The 19,588-nt window shown below is 31.9% G+C and overlaps 2 protein-coding genes across 2 annotated transcripts in view; one reads left to right on the top strand and one right to left on the bottom strand.

Annotated features, from left to right (window-relative positions):
• Window positions 1-3,871: 3,871 nt before the first annotated feature.
• The window catches only part of LOC115881810 (dynein regulatory complex subunit 2), a 62,400-nt gene continuing 46,683 nt past the window's right edge, over window positions 3,872-19,588 (top strand). The window contains exons 1-3 of the mRNA XM_030899481.1: window positions 3,872-4,015; window positions 5,569-5,821; window positions 7,029-7,252. Coding sequence (XP_030755341.1) covers window positions 3,872-4,015; window positions 5,569-5,821; window positions 7,029-7,252 — 621 coding nt within the window. The remainder of the gene's footprint in view (window positions 4,016-5,568; window positions 5,822-7,028; window positions 7,253-19,588) is intronic.
• LOC115881791 (general odorant-binding protein 71) lies at window positions 8,827-16,439 on the bottom strand. The gene is made up of 5 exons (XM_030899457.1): window positions 16,364-16,439; window positions 14,736-14,922; window positions 10,486-10,715; window positions 9,160-9,286; window positions 8,827-9,103 (listed from the first exon to the last, which is right to left on the bottom strand). The coding sequence occupies exons 1-5, from the start codon at window positions 16,433-16,435 to the stop codon at window positions 8,997-8,999; spliced, it is 723 nt and encodes a 240-aa protein (XP_030755317.1). The 5' UTR covers window positions 16,436-16,439; the 3' UTR covers window positions 8,827-8,996.

The raw sequence follows: 19,588 nt of genomic DNA on the forward strand, positions 1-19,588 counted from the left end.
TATGATATTATGAGACATACATTAGGAATTTCTTCTTGATTTTCGATGATCACAAGAAGAAGATCATCCTAATTTATTTGGTTGATTGATTTATTCAATTGTTTACGCGGTCATTTCTTGCTTTACCGGAAATGACTAGCGATGGGAACTATCGATTGAATTAGACTATCGAATGGTTACTGAATGAATGATTTCAACTATCGAATGGTTTTATTCGAATAAAATAATTCATTCATTTGGATACTAAAGCATATGTGACAACCTCGCCGTGCGACTAAATGGTTATCGTTGAGCCACGACTATCGAATGTTTTTGATAAATGAAATTTAGTATTCGTTTGATTTTTGTGTGCGTCAGTGGCATTATTAGTTCTTCCAAATTTTTATAACTTCGCCTTATAAATACTGTGCTATTTTTGCGTTTATTAAAATATTTAAAATACTAAAATAGTAGTTTTTTTAATTGACGATTGTGTGCGTGTGCAGGTGGTCAAAATTTTTCCGAAAGTTTGTGTGATTTTCCGTAGCCCGATCTTTCAATTATTTAATTTTATATGGTATATGGTCTATTTTTTAATGGGAAATTTTGAGAAGTAGCAATTTTTAAGAGAGATGAGATGAACTTACAATTAATTTTAAAAATACATATTTGTATTTTAGATGTTTTAATAATATGAATTAGTTGAACTTAATAATTATATTAATTAATGTGGTTAAGTAAATGGTTATCGAACTCAGACTATGGGGTGAGAAAATTAAATTAAAAGTTTTACACGTGCCAATTTAAAAAAAAGTTAACGATGTTTGTATTTTGTTTATGCTAATTCTCTTACATGTAGTTTTTTGCGAAGAAATATTTCATTTATTTTTTAGTAAGTAAATACCAGTAAAAGTAAATATTATTATTATTAAATAGTAATATAAAGTACCGAATATAAATAATTTTGATTTCTAATTTTTATTTATATTTTCCTTGCATTACACTGCACGCTTAGAAAATTAATAAATGTTTATATTTCATGATTTTAAAATTTGTTGTTAATATAACAAATTAGTTCTGTAATTATTATTATTTAATAAACCAACGTTGCCACAAAAAATTGAGAGACTATATTATTTTTAAATAGGATCTAATATAAATAATTTTGACATCAAATTTGTTGTTTATATTTTGCTACTACTTAAAAAAAATGTTTATATTAAATGATTTCAAATTTTGTTGTTAATAGGTATAACAAATTATTACTGTTATTATTATTTATTAAACCAGTCTTTGCTTAAACACATTAAAAATAATTTTCCTACATCCAAAATAACAAGTATTATTGCAGTGTAACAACAGAATATTAATAAAAAAATATAAAATATATAGACATACTATCCCTAACTAACTAAGCCAAACAATAATATTCTTTGCTAATATCAATTAATACCGAGACTAATACCAATATATGGCAACAGCGCCCTTCATAATGTATTTTCTCTGTAAATACTAGCACCTCAATAAAAAAAATAATGTGTCCTTATCTTTATCTGACTCCACAAAAAATCAAAGATGCCGGCTTCTTTTATAGCATTGCCACCGACGGGGTTTTTCGGAAAGAAACCTACGTCGCCGGGCGACAACTAAAATCCAGTTAATATTTTATTATAATCGATCCTGACGAATAAATGAATTTTCTAAATGAATGAATTTTATAAATGAATGGTTTTTGCTACCGAATTACTAGAATACAATATTTCAAGGCAGATGACGCATCTATTCGATAATTTTTATTCGAATAGTTTTCAACGAATGTTTTTTTACTAGCTATCGAATTATTCGAATGAATTGCAACTATCGAATGTTTCGATAGTATTCATTCGATAGTTCCCACTACTAGAAATGACTACAACTTTTGAATTTTAAATGGCACTATCGGTATATACAAGGTATATACCATGTATATACAGTCCTTGACCGTCGGTATTACCCTTGTTTATATATGGTATTACTTAAAATATACGTTACGACACTCTCGAGCGTGGTTATTTTTTAATTATTTTGAAGAAAATCATTCAAGTATCAAAAGGGAATAACATAATATAGTCTATCGATTTTTCCAAGCTAAAGTAGGTAAAGCCATGAATAAAATGTGGTGATGAGAACTATGTATTGCCACAGGTATTACTAAAAAATATGGGTCTTTTGAATAGGAGCTTCTATATAAAATATAGAAGCTTCTATATAGAATATCTGACGCTCGAATTATTGTTTTTTTTTCTCATTTTCTACCCCTTCGTCCGCAGATTTAATATGTTTTCGTTATCAGAAACACGTGGGACATATGCGCTATTAATATTTGAAACGTCCAAGTATTTCTTTGTGCCATTCTTTATTGAAACCCCGTACACGCTACCCCACCAATAAAAGAAGCATACTTAAGTATACAGGGTCTGGCAATATTGCGTCATCGGGCATCTGTAGCTCATAGAATACAAAATTTGAGAATTTTGTTTAAGTGCAAACCTAAAGTATGTACGAAGATATTATTCAGGAAAGTATTTTAAGTTTTATAGGGTGGGCCAAAAAAGTATGAGTGGATAGGGATGATTTTTTAATGGAACAGCCTGTAGATAGCAAAAATGCAATAATATGCAGAATATATTATTGCATTTTTGGCTTCCTTTCAGATTACTTCTAAGATCATAATATCAGAGATATTAATAAATAAATAAAAAATATATATTTTTCAGCCTTTCTTAAAAAAAATTATTAAAAATACAAGAACTGTCTTGAAATCAAAACTATAATAGGTATTTACTTTAGATGGTCTATACTTACTTTGTTACAAATATGGTAATCATAAATCATACAGAGGATATTCAAAATTCTACGCCAATTTTCTAAAAGCTTTCTAAAATATAAATGGGTGGTTTTGATAAAAAATTACTGTGGAAAATGCCATAATATGAAATATAAAACCGCGAATATCTGCGAAACCGTTAAAAATTTTGAAATACTCCAACTACAAAAAATGTCCATTTTTTAATTCTCCATCTATTGAAAAAGTAATATACAGGGTTGATTAAAAATTATTTTAGTGGTGTTTATTAATATCTATATATAAGGTTAGTGTTTATTAATTCTCCATCTAACAAAGGACAGTAGTGTTGCATTTAAAATAACGAAGAACAACCATTTTATATTTTAAAAAGTTTGGCATAGAATTTTGAACCCCCTGCACGGTTTAAGATTACGATATTTATAGGAAAGTATGTACAGGCCAACTATAGTAAATACCTATTATAGTTTTTCCATTCAGGAAATTTCTTCTATTTTTAAAAATTATTTTCAAAAAGCCTGAAAAAATATATTTTGTTCGTTCATTTATTAATATCTCTGAAACTATCTAAACATATTTAATATTTCAGGATTATGTAAAGTGATCAGAAAGGAAGCCAAAAATGCAATCATATACAAAGTGTCCCATTTAAAAAAAATATTCGTGATCCACTCACACTTTTTTGAAGCCCCCTGTACCTGTTAACATATTTTTCCTGAAATATATCCTATTACATACTTTAGGTCTGCACTTAAACAAAATTCCTAAGATTTTTATTATAGGAGCTACAGATGCCCGACTCACTTTGGCCGAACCCTGTATACATATTTTCAGAACCAGCTGTATTTTTTACAATATTTCGATTGTAAAAATTGTCTTGTCTTCGTTGAAATAAAGTTGAAATATAAAAGTTAGTTACTTATTAGCTTCAAAGCAGAATTAGTAGGCCTCTTTGGTATTTCTCGTCATAGCAACGGAAATGCATGTTAGATCGATTTTAAGAATCAGTTCACTACTGTGGTTGAAATCTTATTTCCAATTAGAAAAATGGCCGGAAAAAAGAAAAAGTCTTTAGCTAATAAATTAGCAAAAATGTCAGATGAAGAGAGAGCGAGGTACCTTCAACATAGAGCCGAAATTGAAGAAGAAGCTAAAAGAAGAAAGGAACAGTTAATAGCCACATTCATGAAAGTAAGTAGTGACTATCTATATACAGGGTTCGGCAATAGTGTGTCAGGCAAATGCTCTCAGAATAAAAAAAAACTTGAGAAATTTGTTTAATTTTTCTTTATGTGCAAACCTAAAGTAGGTATGTAAGAAGGTGTATTTCACGAAAATATTTTAACTTCTATAGGATGGCTCAAAAAAGTGTGAGTGGATCGGGATATGATTTTTTTTAAATGGAAAAGCCTGTATATTATTGCATTGTTGGCTTCCTTTCAAATCACTTTACATAATCCTAAGATATGAGTACATATATTTCGATAATTTCAGAGATATTAATAAATAAATAAAAAAATATATTTTTCAACCTTCCTTAAACAACTTACAAATACAAGAACTGTCCTGAAATTAAAACTAAATTAGGTGTTTACTTTAGATGGTCTATACTTACTTTGCTATAAATATCGTAATCTTAAATTATACGACGTGTTCAAAATTCTACGGCAAACTTTCTAAAATATAAAATAATTTTTCTTCGTTTTTTTTTAATGGAACACCTTGTATATAATTTTGATTAGATGGAAAGTTAAAAAATAAACACAACCGTAAAATACCACAGATTTACGATTATCATATTTATAGCAAAGTAAGCACAGACCCTGGAAAGTAAATACCTAATATAGTTTTGATTTTAGAACATTTCTTGTATTTTTAATAATTTGTTTAAGAAAAGCTGAAAAATATATATGTTACTGTAAATGTCCAAAATGCGGTAAAACCTAGGATTTACCAAAAGCAAGTGGTAGTAAAAACCAACGAACCCCACCAAATAACCACATAACCAATGCATTAACACCCCCCAAATAACCAGGCTATCCAAAGCATTAACACCCTCCAAATAACCAGGCTAACCAAGGTATTAACACCCTCCAAATAATCAGGCTAACCTAATTAGTTAATGCTTTTGGTAAATCCTATGTTTAGCGCGCTTATCCTAGGTTTTACCGCATTTCAGATATTTACAGTAGCATATATATTTTTACTTATTTATTAATATCTCTGAAACTATTGAAATATGTTTACTCATATCTTAGGATTATGTATAGTGATCAGAAAGGAAGCCAAAAATGCAACAATATACAGGGTATTCTATTTAAAAAAAATCATTCCGATCCACTCACACTTTTTTGAGCTACCTATTAAAAGTTAAAATACTTTCTTGAAATACATCCTAGTACATACTTTTACTAGGTTTGCAGTGTTTGCATTTAAACAAAATGTGTAAGTTTTTTATTCTAGGAGCTACAGATGCCGACGCAGTATTGCCGGATTCTGTATATTATAGAGTTAAGTTTATAAATACAGGGTTTTTAAAAAATGCTGGGGTTACAGTTACAGAATGCCAAGCTGGGCTTTATAACAAATAAATTACAATTACAATGACAGCATTTATCTTAGTAGAGGATTTTAACTAATTATTATGTACTCACATTGGGTCGCTGAACGTTTACTATATAGTTTAATATTATTATACTTATTTTTAGCTATTTAGAACAGTAAATGTTGATTTTTGATTATAGAAAAAAATTAAAAAAGAAGAAGCTTTTGGGAGGCTAAATTTGGCTAAAATTAATCAAAACTGGCACCAAATCTTACGAAAAATAAAAGTGAAAGAAATGAAAGATGATGTGGAACATTTAAAGACATATATTGAAAGGGCTTTGGAATATAAAAATGGCACCATTTCTAAACTGATGGAGGAATTGGAAGAAGCTGAAGAACAATATTCAAATAATTTTAAATACCACTCCATTCATTTAGACGAAATTATTAGTAAGAATATATTTTTGTTAAATTGTAGATTTTAGAATAGAAGAATGTGAATGTGTCCAGTGGCGTAACAACAGACTCACGGGCCTGTGTGCAAAATTTTTACCGGGCCCCCTATTACACCTACATATTTCAATACTTATATCCTTTATATACTAATCTGAAGAATATGCACTCATATTTTAGGTTAGAAATAACATTATCAAATTAATTTTTATATAGTATTATTTATTACTGCAACACAGCATATCTAACCCAAAACATATAAAATATCAAATAAATAAAAACAAAAAATAACAACAAAATTAACTAAATTAAAATAAACAGTGTAAATAGGAACATGAACATGTTAAGAAAGAAGTATTGGGAATTGCCGTCATAATCAGCACATGTAATCGCGATATTATTTGAAGCAAGGACAAATTGAATTTAAGTGCTATAGCAATTTTTTATGCCCTTCGTATGCAGGGTGCGATAATAAGATATTTTTTTACGAATGGAATACCTTGTACCTACAGGGTATCCCATTGTGTTTTGTTGATGATCGCCCTTATGAATAGGTTTTCACAATAGTCGGCTACTTTTTGACAAAATGAGAGATGCCCTAATCTAATAGGATTTGTCATGGCCCTCTTAGTTACTGAGCTACAGGGTGATTTTAAAAAAGTGGCAGTTTCTGGCACCTCTCGTAACTCAGCTGTCTTATCGTCCCCTTAATACAACTAGAGTTTTTGTGATTTTGAGTTAACTAGTTTGGCCAGTATAATTTTTCATGCTCTTTTTGATGCTACAACTAGCTTAGTTCTATTTCTATTCCATGGTACAGAAATCCAGTGACAATACAGCAAATTTTCTTTTTGTCAAATTTAATGCTGCTAATGAAAAATCACATATTTCCAGTTACTTTTATTTTGCAAAATAAAAAAGAAAACACAGCTACAAAATTGCACAAGAACAAGTGTAAAGTAATAAGTTATTTTCGTGATAGCGTGTGCTAGTTATGTAGTTAAGAAGACATGTGATAGATAAGAACTTCAGAAGTTCGGGATCGCCCGATTTTGCTTGATTCGCGATAGCATGTGATAGATATGGAAATGCGGCCCGGGCCCTCCGAGAGACCGGGCCCGTGTGCTTCGCACACGCGGCACATCGGTAGTTACGCCACTGAATGTATCATTGTTATAAATAATATGTTTTTTTTATTTTACAGCAAGTCAAAATAATTACATCAACGATTTACAAATGGAGTATGAAAAAGAACTTAAGGATTTTCTCGACGATTCGAAGAAAGAAGAAGTTGATATAATAGAAAACTCGTCAAGGGAAATGTGCTATTTAAAAACGATTATTTTTGGACAGGAAGCCAAAGCAACTAAAGAACTAAAATATTTTAATGAAGAATATAACCAGAAACTGTATCGAGCTGAATCTAAGGTCAGTAAAAACCAAAGTGGAAAAAACTCATGTTTATGCCTTAAATGAGGGCCGTGACGGCCGTCACGCACGAGCAAGCGAGAGGAAAAGTAGTAACGGCAGTGTTGCTATAGTCACCCCATTCGAGGTAGATCTATACTCCTTTATAAAACAATTTCCTCGCTATCTCGTGATAATCTACCCCAATGAAAAATAAGCTTGTAGCAACACTGCGTAACGATCTGTGCCCTACGTGGCTAAGAAAATCACTATCATAAATCACAGATAATAGAACTATAATAAACTTGATACTGTACCAACCTGGATGTGTACCAAAATTCTTTGGTTGTGTGCTAGGAAGTAAATTTTCATGCATATTTTTATCGATAGGTTTGTAGCTTCTGAATAACTAAAGCACCTAGCTCATTTGCCTGCTCAGAATTCGAATTTAGAGTTAGTAACTGGTATTTTCATCGGAGGACACCGTCATATTTATTTCAAACCAATAATCAACGAGAATATTCGTATAATATAATAAAATTACTGATTAAATCTCGATCTATTTCAGGAAAGGTGGAAACTAATTTTTATAACACGGGCCTATATTTGAGTTTACTTCTGAAAGTATTTCCAGAAATGTTTTGCGAAATATTTCGTGAAACGTTTTGCAAAACATTCGAATAACAAGAAACATTCCAACAATATTCAAAGAATAAACTAAAAATCAAAAACAGTATCCACGACAATTTTCTATGGTAATTACGCTGGCTGTGGCAATAGACAAGGCCGAATCCATCGTCGTCGCCTTGCATTATCTCGGATCTGCTGACTGGATAGATTCCCGTGAACTAGTCTTTTAATTAGTTCCTCTAGTTCCTCTCAGTCCTTTCGATCCGGGACAGGTAACATACGGCTGGCACTCTCCACTCCCTCCTAGCATCGGGCTACGATCGCGCTGGCCGATCCGGACGTAAACTGGTCTTTTATTTAGCTCCCTTAGGTCCGGATCCGATAACATACGGCTTGCTTACCCAGTTCTGCCTAGCATCGGACTAGGACAAAGGCTACGATTGCGTTGGCCGATATGTCCGCCGTCGCATATTATTATTTATATCGGTCACAGTCTCGATTCCGGAATAGGTCCTGAGGAACGAGGTCTTTGAGAAACCTGAAACCATTATTATCCGTATCCATTAAAATCCTATACACAGTAATTAAATGACCAGGTCTGTATATCGGTCACAGTCTCGATCCCGGAATAGGGCCTGAGGAATTAGTTCTTTGAGAAACCTGGAACTACTTCCTTTTATTCCGAGGTCGGAATAGTTCATTGGAACTAGTTCGTTCACGAACTACATACCTCTAGGATCAGTACATGAGCAAGAAGGTATCAATTCGCTGCTGGAATTGACACGTACGAAGCCAGAAGCAATAAATAATTATCTAAAAATAGCTAGGAATAAAAATTGTAATTTACTGTAATTTACAACAATAATACTTTTTTACGAGAATGTGTGTATTTAGAGTTAAGAAGAAATCAATATTTCAATTTGATTTGATATGATGGTGTAGTCTTATTTATTTTTGTTAAAGTGTACGTATATACAAATCTACGTAAAGCTAAAATTTAAAGTATTTTAAATTTAAAACATCTTTGATTATATTATAACTTTTTAAATATAACTAAGCGTAATATTACATTAACGAAAACGATAAGTACATAAATAATTTTATTTTATCCACTGTTCAATATTGGGCATCATTTTTAAAAAGTAACATTTTCCATAGGCCAATCACTACAATTCTCTCTTCCTTTTTCAAATAGACACCTTGCCAGTTGTGTAGAATAATGGCAAGCATCTTCAGAATCATCTAAAATTTTTGAGATTTTAAAACTTAAAACATTTTACAATTGGACTTAAATAAACCTTTATTCAAGTCTATGAAACATCCCTCTACTAATGTCTTAATAACATCTTTTTTGTCTTTTTGTTTTACTGATTCAATAATGGCATCGGTTAGTCTTTTGCTGTCTGGAAATCCTTTGGAATTGGTCTAAAAATGTAAAAAAGAATCAACTTCAGATTTGGAAAGATATAATTATCTATGAAAAGTTGATATCTATGAATACAATAATTATAGGTTTGGTGCATTTTCCGCTGGTGCTGCCATCGTCGGAGAATATCATAAAAATCTAGTACTTACAAATACACGGGTTTAAATAGCGAGAATACGAAAAATGTATTATTTAATTATTCTAAAAGTGTTAGGAAGTATAATTTGTGAAAATTCTAAAAATAAAAATAAAAAAGTAAATATTTTGATAACTTCAGAAGGTCTAACTTGTATTACAGTTTATTATTCCAGTTAAAAAAACTTTTTGATGAGTCCAACTATGGTAGCAAGCATAATTTTAATCATCGGTTATGCTAGTAAGGCATAATTCGGGCTATTTCGGCTATAACGAAATTTTTTAAAGGTACATAATTATAATTTTAGAAGATGTTCATAAAACATTTAATCACTAGTTGATTAAAAAAAGTGTACCATTAATATTGCAAATTATATTTTATCCTCTCATAGTATATGTCATTTAATTTCTTGATTATGAAGCACTTTGCTCACTTGTTTCGTCGAACTGCTTAAATCCATTTTTTGCTTTTGATTAAATCAGTGTGAGAAACTATGAAGTTATAAAATTTTGTTTCGGAAGAGTTGATATATCCGGGAAAGTTGAGTTATTGAATGTTATTGCACCCAACAATGCCTTAATTACGTTCTCCTTTACGCTGAACATTTTTTCGGCAATTTTATGAACATTTGAAATTGTCACAATACAACACGACGCCGACGCCTAGTTCGAATTCTTTTTCACTTATTTTTTACTACCCGAAACAGCGTTACATCACCCAAACCTCGTACCTATGAGTGTTTTATAGTCTCAATAACTGCATTAGCAAAAAACTAAAATACATAAATATTATGACAAAACCACGATTTTAATAATATTTTAATGCGATCAACGTGACGGCGGCGCGGCGTGAAATAGATACTGATAATTTCTGATTTTTGCCGTTGAAGCGCTGGGGTCGGATTTTGTTGAAATCAACTGAAATGCACCAAGCCTATAGATACTGGAGACCCAGCATTCCGAAAAAGCTTTATATAAGATTTCTCTTTTCTGGTCATTATTAATAGTAAAGTGAAGATGCATATTATGATGGTAAATTTAAAAATACAAATATTAAACACACCACGTCTAGTTTCTCATAGACACACTGCACCACGCACATATCCTCAGAACTGCTGCTAGTTTCATTTTCATCAGATTGATCTGAATATTGTCCTCTTGATTCTTCGGTTGTAGACGATGTTGATTGTTGTCTCTGTCGATTAACCATAGGTGAGTCATCACTCAGTTTGTTGTTTGACTTAGCTCTCCTCATTCGAATTTTTGTAGTTCTGAGATTGCTTGATACATTTTCTGAAAAATACAAGAAATAATTCAAATGAGTCCAGGAAATATAAAATAGTTTTTTTATTCATTGCAAAATCATTCTACAGGGACATCATTTTGAGTGTCTCACTCGATTTATAATTTTCCTGTTTGGTATTTAAAGATAATAGAAAGATTTTCTAATGTAATTTTTTGCGAGGATGCCGATTCTCTACACCAAAATTTTTTAAAATGTCAATTTTGACAGATACGACGCCATCTTGATTTTTTTTAAATAGAAACCCCCACATATTTTAGCATGGTTCGGTAGACATATTTTAGCTAATTTCAAAAATATATAGTTTAGTATACTTTGCTCTTACCGTTTTCGATATACAGTGTATTTAAAAATGAATTGTTCCAGAATCATTTTAAGTGTCTCACCCAATTTAAAACTTTCCTCTTTTCTATTTTAACATAGTAAAAAGATATTTTAATGTAATTTTTTGCGAGGATGCCGATTTTCTACATTAAAATTTTTTACAACGTCAATTTTGACAGATACGACGCCATCTTGATTTTTTTTAAATGGAAACCCCCACATATTTTAGCATGGTCCGGTATACATATTTTAGCTAATTTCAAAAATATATAGTTTAGTATACTTTGCACTTACCGTTTTCGATATACTGTGGATTTAAAAATGAATTGTTCCAGAATCATTTTAAGTGTCTCACCCAATTTAAAATTTTCCTCTTTTCTATTTTAAGATAGTAAAAAGATATTTTAATGTAATTTTTTGCGAGGATGCCGATTTTCTACATTAAATTTTTTACAACGTCAATTTTGACAGATACGACGCCATCTTGATTTTTTTTTAAATGGAAACCACATCAAATTTTAACACCGCCCGATAGACAAATTTTAGCTAATTTCAAAAATGTATAGTTTAGTATACTTTGCATTTACCGTTTTCTATATACAGGGGGTTGAAATCAAGAATTCCTCTAATTTTTATGTATTTGAATATGATTGCCATTCACTTACAACTGAGTGGCATTTGTATCCAAATGCATGAAATTTACGTAAATTGAGCTATCTTATGATAAATGAGCAGTTTAAAACTAAATTTTCATTTTTTTTATATACGGGGTGGTCCGAACTGTATTCCGGAATCTTCGGCAGCATACTCTGCAGATAAAAATAAGTAAAAAAGTTCGTATAAATATATGTCCTACAATACTTAGTTTCGGAGATACAGGGTGTAGAAGTTTCATTTTTATTTCGAAAGTGTTAAAATTTGATGGGGTTTCCATTTAAAAAAAATCAAGATGGCTTCGTATCTGTCAAAATTGACATTGTAAAAAATTTTAATGTAGAAAATCGGCATCCTCGCGAAAAATTACATTGAAATATCTTTTTATTATCTTAAAATAGAGAAGAGGAAAATTTTAAATTGGGTGAGACACTTAAAATGATTCTGGAACAATTCATTTTTAAATCCACTGTATATCGAAAACGGTAAGTGCAAAGTATACTAAACTATATATTTTTGAAATTAGCTAAAGTTTGTCTACCGGGCGGTGTTAAAATTTGATGGGGTTTCCATTTAAAAAAAATCAAGATGGCTTCGTATCTGTCAAAATTGACATTGTAAAAAATTTTAATGTAGAAAATCGGCATCCTCGCGAAAAATTACATTGAAATATCTTTTTACTATCTTAAAATAGAGAAGAGGAAAATTTTAAATTGGGTGAGACACTTAAAATGATTCTGGAACAATTCATTTTTAAATCCACTGTATATCGAAAACGGTAAGTGCAAAGTATACTAAACTATATATTTTTGAAATTAGCTAAAATATGTCTACCGGACCATGCTAAAATATGTGGGGTTTCTATTTAAAAAAAATCAAGATGGCGTCGTATCTGTCAAAATTGACGTTTTAAAAAATTTAGGTGTAGAGAATCGGCATCCTCGCGAAAAATTACATTAGGAAATCTTTCTAATATCTTTAAATACCAAACAGGAAAATTATAAATCAAGTGAGACACTTAAAATGATGTCCCTGTACCTAATAATACTTTTTCTGATTGGTTGCTTCAAGAATGATAGTGATGAGCGAGACTAGTCTAGACCTACCAGTGCAAGACTTCCGCAAGATCAAGATCAAGACCAAGCATGCAAACCTCTTGCGTTCTTGCATTATGTTTACGTTTATGTGATTTCGTTAGACAATAGCGTCTAATAATTTCCTTCTTTAGCGTTTTATTTGAATTAAATTACTAAAAATATTATTTATTTAAACATTTCCTATGTAGAAAGTATACAGGGTGTCCCAGGCTGAGCGTGCATTAGAAGTTTCTAGTAAACTACAAGATCTAGATCGGAGAATTTTTGCACATCAATGTTTTACGACGAGATCTATCGATTAAAAATATTTTCGATATGGCGGCACTTCCGAAAATACCGAAAGTTGACAGCAACTTTCTTAATTTAAACGGGTGCCCCCATTTTTTATTACATACTTAAATTCTCTGTAAAATTCTATGAATATTGATGTTAAACACTCTAGACCTAACATTAACCGGTTTTTTGAGAAAAAAATATTTAAAATTTTTGAACGAAAAAAACTACCTGTCAAAAAATTTGTATTGCCTAAAAGTTAAATTTTATAATTACCACAGCCACTGCGACATAAAGAGAAGACATCATGTCGCTCTCTATTTCAAAGATTAAACTGTTCAAATGTCATATAATAATGGCGGTAGCTGTCATGGAATTGAGCGATTAAAAAATTATCATAAATTATTTAGTATTTCAAATGGAGACCCACTTTTTTATTTCACTAGTGAAAATGTTTTTTAATTCGTTATTTTATAACTATACATGTTCCTATATCCTAAAATAAATCGTTTTTAAGTTATTTAAAATTTAGTTTGAAAATGTATATTTTTTTTATTTTATTTATCTTCCTTTGACATAGTGTCAAACAGCCTGGCAATTTATTTCCATCTGTCAGAAAACAAATTATTTGAATTTCCTGTATTATAAGACCGCCTGCTTAAGTGTTTGAAAAGTGTATTAGTATTATTTATAAAAATATATTTCGTATTTTCGGCCTTTATATTTAATAATATCAAGTATTGTGATATCTAATAGTTGATATTATTAATAATATACCGTATGATCGAAAAAAAAGCGCAAGGTTGGCTTGGAAATGATAATCGATAATATAGGTACTGTTTTTTGAACAAAGTGTCACAATATGACATTGCCAATGTATAGTCAAAAAGTAACTAATTGACTAACGCCTTTTCACTAGTGAACAAAAAAAGTGGGTTTCCATTTGAAAAAAAATATTAACGATAATTTTTTAATTGCTCAATCCCATGACAGCTACGGTCAATATTATATGACATTTGAACGATTTAATTTTTGAAATAGGTAGCCACATGTCTCCTCTTTGTGGTACAGTGGCTGTGGTAATCACTAAATTTGACGTTTAGGCCATACACATATTTTTGACAGGCAGGTTTTTTCGTCCAAAAATTTTAAATATTTTTTTTTCTCACAAACGGTTAATGTTTAATATCAAAATTCAAAAATTTTTACAGAGAATTTAAATATGTAATAAAAAATGACATTTAAAATAAGAAAGTTGCTGCCAACTTCCGGTATTTCCAGAAGTGCCGCCATATTGAAAATATTTCTAATCGATAGATATCTTTGTGAAACAATGATCTGCAAAAAATCTCCGATCTAGGTAGTTCTCTAGAAACTTCTAATGCACGCTGAGCTTCGTACACCCTGTATATCTAGTAAAACTCTCTTACAAAATGACAATATTACAAAAAAAGACATACAAGACTTTTGCAGCAAGATTAATACTGGACTGCAAGACCACGACCAAGACCAAGGCTACTTATTACACTGCAAGACCAATAGAGTCATAATCTTGGTCTTGCATCTGCCCGTCATTAAAGAGTGATCAATCAGTCTTAAACTAGTTTCTAGTCTATAAATATTATAGAATATAATAAATTCATTTTTTATTAATTTACTCACTGCCAGACAGTGTTTCACCACGTAAAAGTGGTGGCATCTCATTGGATTCCATAGACGTTTCAGTTTCTTTAGACTCAGATGTACTCATGTCTTTTGTCCTCTTGGCAGAATCATTAAGCTTCATACACTGAGTTAGTATCTCTTTCATTTCCTCTTTCTTTGATTCCGACAAACCGCATTCCGAACACTGGATGTCAATTTGTAAGAAAAAAAAGTGTAAATGGTAACAGTCCAAATATTAACCACAACCTATTTGTTACCAGCAGGTCAACTTCGTGTGTTTTAGAGATCCCCCTGTCACTATTGAGGCTCCCCTTATACTTGCGGGTTAGTTAGAGTCAGGGGGTCTCACTGGTACAGGAAAACTGGCAATTGTCAGTTCTCTCTTGGACAGGTATATGGAACCTAGACGATGATAATATGATCTTTAAGGTTTCTCTGCAACTCATTTAGAATTTTACTAGAACAAATCCTTCAGACTGAAAGTTTATTTTTGATATTCTTATTAAAATATACAGGGTGTTTACAAACACGTGTGCTATCTACTTGCTTTTACTTGTCAATAGGAAAATTAGTTCTCCTAGCAATCACTATGGTTTATCATGCTTACCTGTTTTAACACATTTTTTCGCAAATTTCTATAGTTAAAGCTTGATTTTCACGCATCCGTTGTCCGACGATACGATGATACAATATTAATTTTATTGGTTGAATTTAAAGGCTTCGATTGGTTAACCGTTTCTAACCAATCGAAGTCTTTAAATTCAACCAGGTTAAAAACGGTTAACCAATCGAAGCCTTTAAATTCAACCAATAAAATTAATATCGTATCATCCTATCGTCGGATAACGGATGCATGAAAATTAAGCTTAAATATCTTCATTAAAAATATTTCATTTTGGGAATACCGGGTGCGTCTCAAAAGTGGCTCACCCCTATAACTTTTTTACTTTTTCAGTTAAAAAAATGAAATTTGGTATGTTAGTATATGACATAAATTAGGATTGATTGACGTATTCAATTGTTTTCGGTCACTTCCTGTTTCACCGGAAATGACTACAACTTTTGATTTTTAAATGGCATCCTCGGTATTTTATTCGTATAATATGTACTTATATAGAATACAGTTTCTTGTATGCAACACACTGTATTTTATTTATAAAATTAAAAGAATATAATAATAAATTTGAATAAATAATATTTGGCGATATAATTCCGGAAAAAGCCGAACCGCTCCGCAATTTTCAAAAGCTTAGGGTCGCGATCGTTGCAGAATAGCGCCAAATAGTGTTTACATTGTCCTTATGGGCACTTTGCAATCTAACTAAACTTGTTTCATTTATCTATGCATACACTCTAGAACGTTATGTTCTAGAGTGTATGTCAAAAAGCTCAAAGTTCAGAATCTGACTTGTTACATAACATAAGATAAGCGAATATGTAGATGGTATCGCAATTTCAATGTAAAAGATTCTACGTTGGTCGTCTGGTACAGAATAGGCTGTGATATTGACAATTAATAATTATAATCGCTATTATAATGTTTACAATAATTGTGTTTTGTTGTCCTAATATTTCGACTAAGATAAACAAAATCTAAACCTGTGTCTAAACTAAGTATTGCATACCTGCACAGAACTAACGTAAAATAAAACAAGCACCAGTATCAAAGAAGTAATCCTCATATTAATCGGTTTCATAATATTATTCACCATTATTGTTGTACTAGTTTTATGACTGAGATGAATCTGTTTTTATATCGGCATTCGATGTCACAAAGCCGAATCAATTAGCCAATTTGACAAATAATCGGATTCATGGTAAATTAAGCCAATAATAAGTTTATTTTTTCAATGGGATCTAGAACTAATTTTTCAATAGTTGTGGATGTTCTTGCAATTATCTTGTCATGTTTGTTGAATTCTGTCGGCCAAACGCATTTAAGACGCATTTGAATTTTTCCTGTGACTGATTTATACAGAGTGTCCCAATATTTCGTGGACATAGAACTACTGCGTATTTTTGGAATCAAAATAAGTTCATTGGACACAATTTACCTCTATACAAAAGTACTTCGTTTGTCCGTTAGAGGGACATCAAACATTAAAAAAATAAACACATTTTTTCAAATATTTTAAGAACCGTTATTCCGATTTTTTTCCGGATTTCGAGTGTCATCATATGTTTTGCTAACTGCTCTAACATTTGACTTTTACAAAATTCAAGAAAAAGTACGGGAAAGGTGAAAACTACCACCACTCCTACATAAGTTTTAGTATAAATATTTCCCAACTCCACCGACGGCCGATTTTCTTTTCGTAAAATGGTCCCTCTATTATGTACTACATTTTTTGTATAAAAACCGCCATCGTACATATACTTTTCCAGGAGAAAAATTATTTCTCCAAATAGACCAGTCGACAAGTGGTTTTAGGTGGAAAAAATTGGCGCCGGGAGGCACTTATATCTCGAAAACTGCGACTTTGATTTTGATGTTATTAGAAATTTTGTTGCAAATATTATTCCTAATCTCAATTTGAAAACCGCGTTTCGCTAGCTACTGTAATTTTGGAGTTACGATTTTTTAAAATTTTTAACCCCCTCCTATACCCCCTTACCAACCCTCACCCCCACCAAAAACTAATGGCCAGATTCTAGGATGCCACAGTATTTTTGTGCCAAATTTGGTTAAAATCGGTTCAGCGGTTTTTGAGTTATCGTGTTACAGACGGAGAGACAGACGGACACCACGAAAATATTTTGTATTTAGGCCATTTATGACCCAAATAACTCATTTTGAGTAAAATTAAAAAAACTTTTTTTTTGCCGATCCTAATAGCCTACCATACCTATTGGTATGGTCGGCTAATACTTAGGGGCAAGCTGCAATAACACTTATTATCTTTGTTTTGTTTTGTTGAATACCCTACTAAATTTGCACGGTATATCGATCCAGGATTTGGCCGCCATATTGAAAGATCATGTCAAATTATGACATTTTTATGTTTTTTTTAAATAACTCGATCTGAGTGCACTATACAGAAAATTTGCAAGATACCAAAAAGAAAGTTATTTAAATTCTCTCCAAAAAAGTTCTATTCACCGATTTCGTGCATGAACAGGTTAACGAGATACAGGCGCTTAAATACAAAGCATATATTTTCTAGCGGTTCATTTAATATGAGAAACTGATTCTATGTAAATTTGAATAATTTGCAGTACAAATTTGTGTTTTTCTTGTGCTCGTTTCCACACCGCACTTTTTTTTAAGTGGTTTCCCCTATATAGGCCTAATCCACTTTCTTGCCGTTGCAAATGTTCTATTTTTATATCCATATGACATGATATGCTTTATAAGTGTAAGATTTTTTTTTGTTTACTTTCTTTATAAAATAATAAACAATCTAAACAACTAACAAAACCATAACTCGTGACAGGATAATTAAAATGTTTTAAAGTATTATATTGTCAGGAAAACAAATATATAATAAATCACAGACTCACCAAATAATCCCTGAAGCATTGACCCTGAGCGGAGGCGTACTTTAATACCTGTCACAATTAAAAGTAAGGATGAGTGTCCAGTTCATAATTCCGACCTACTTAACTGCTATATGCCGATATTGTTTTGCTCTAACTACCTATTATTTATTTTCTATTTATCTTACTAGATGGACTAATTTATCTTTGTGTCTCTCAATACAAGATTTACAAACATATCTATGCAAATGCACTGCTTGGCCTTCCGCCCACGCACCCCCTGATGGCGCGGACTCCAGACTAATCAGCCGCACGGGCAACAGAATAAACACAACATATCGATCCCGAGATTCGAGGACTCTGGGGGCCTGTTCCCGCCGCTGAAGACCCGGAGGTACCGTCCCAGACATAATAATAATGTCCGTTGACACACGGCGTACGGAATCCCAGATCCCTACCGTGTGCGACGTTGCGACATTACGAGGATTCGCGTCCCTGCTACTATGACATTACGGGATCCCAGATCCTGCCAGGCAACATTAACGGGCCTATCCTTGCGCTTCCTCAAGCTAAGCAGTTCTAACTCTACTGAGAACAGAAATGCACTAATCCACCTAAAGCTTACGTGGCTATCATATTAACTAATTATTTACTTTACAAAAGAACTATCCAATCTCTCTCTCTCTCTCTCTTGATTACAAATTTACTTATCTCATCAAATACTAACGTACTGTCTTGCCCCCGTCCACGCCCCCCCGTGGCACGGTCTAGACCAGTGATTCTCAAAGTGGTCCAGGTGGACCCCCAGGGGTCCACGGGAGACTTGCTGGGGGTCTACGTAGGCGTGAACAAAAAATGGGGGTCCATAAGATGTTAATGGGGGTCCACGAAAATTTATCTGCTTTTGATAGTAAAGAGCAAAAATGTAAGCATAGTTTTTATAAGGGCCTACCTACATTGTTTTAAGTACCTATCTAAGCAGATAATATTTTAATAAGGCAAGCGACTGTTACTTGTCCAAACTTGCGTATTCGATATTACGTACAATTTCGTGTACAGACTTGCAAAGCGCTATCCGCCCGACAATGCTTAATGCTTGTTCAGACATGAACTTGATCACCACTATAAATACTTGATGCCAAAGGCAAACGCATTCATTTGTTTCCGGAATTTCGAAAAAAAGGCGGAATTTGGAAAAAAAGTTGTGAGAAAATTTATATCTGTGTTTGCTAGTGCCGGAGAAAAGTAAGTAACCTACCTTTTTTTGTTATAGTACTTAAGTATTTTGTTTACGTGTACTAGTCGGTTGATCACAACGGCCTGTATAGATAGGTAACTTAGTAACTTACAGATATTTTAATTGTCCTCTTTCG

The sequence above is a fragment of the Sitophilus oryzae genome, unplaced genomic scaffold (genome assembly GCF_002938485.1).
Source record: "Sitophilus oryzae breed Bouriz unplaced genomic scaffold, Soryzae_2.0 scaffold_1740_pilon_pilon, whole genome shotgun sequence".
NCBI lineage: Eukaryota > Metazoa > Arthropoda > Insecta > Coleoptera > Curculionidae > Sitophilus > Sitophilus oryzae.

Bases quoted from the DNA above. Each gene is read 5' to 3' on its own strand.
- LOC115881791 (XM_030899457.1), bottom strand. From the start codon at position 16,435: ATGAAACCGATTAATATGAGGATTACTTCTTTGATACTGGTGCTTGTT. The intron at 14,923-16,363 runs GTATGCAATACT...ATTGACATCCAG, and splicing joins TTTACGTTAGTTCTGTGCAG to TGTTCGGAATGCGGTTTGTC. The intron at 10,716-14,735 runs GTGAGTAAATTA...TGTATTTTTCAG, and splicing joins TGGTGAAACACTGTCTGGCA to AAAATGTATCAAGCAATCTC.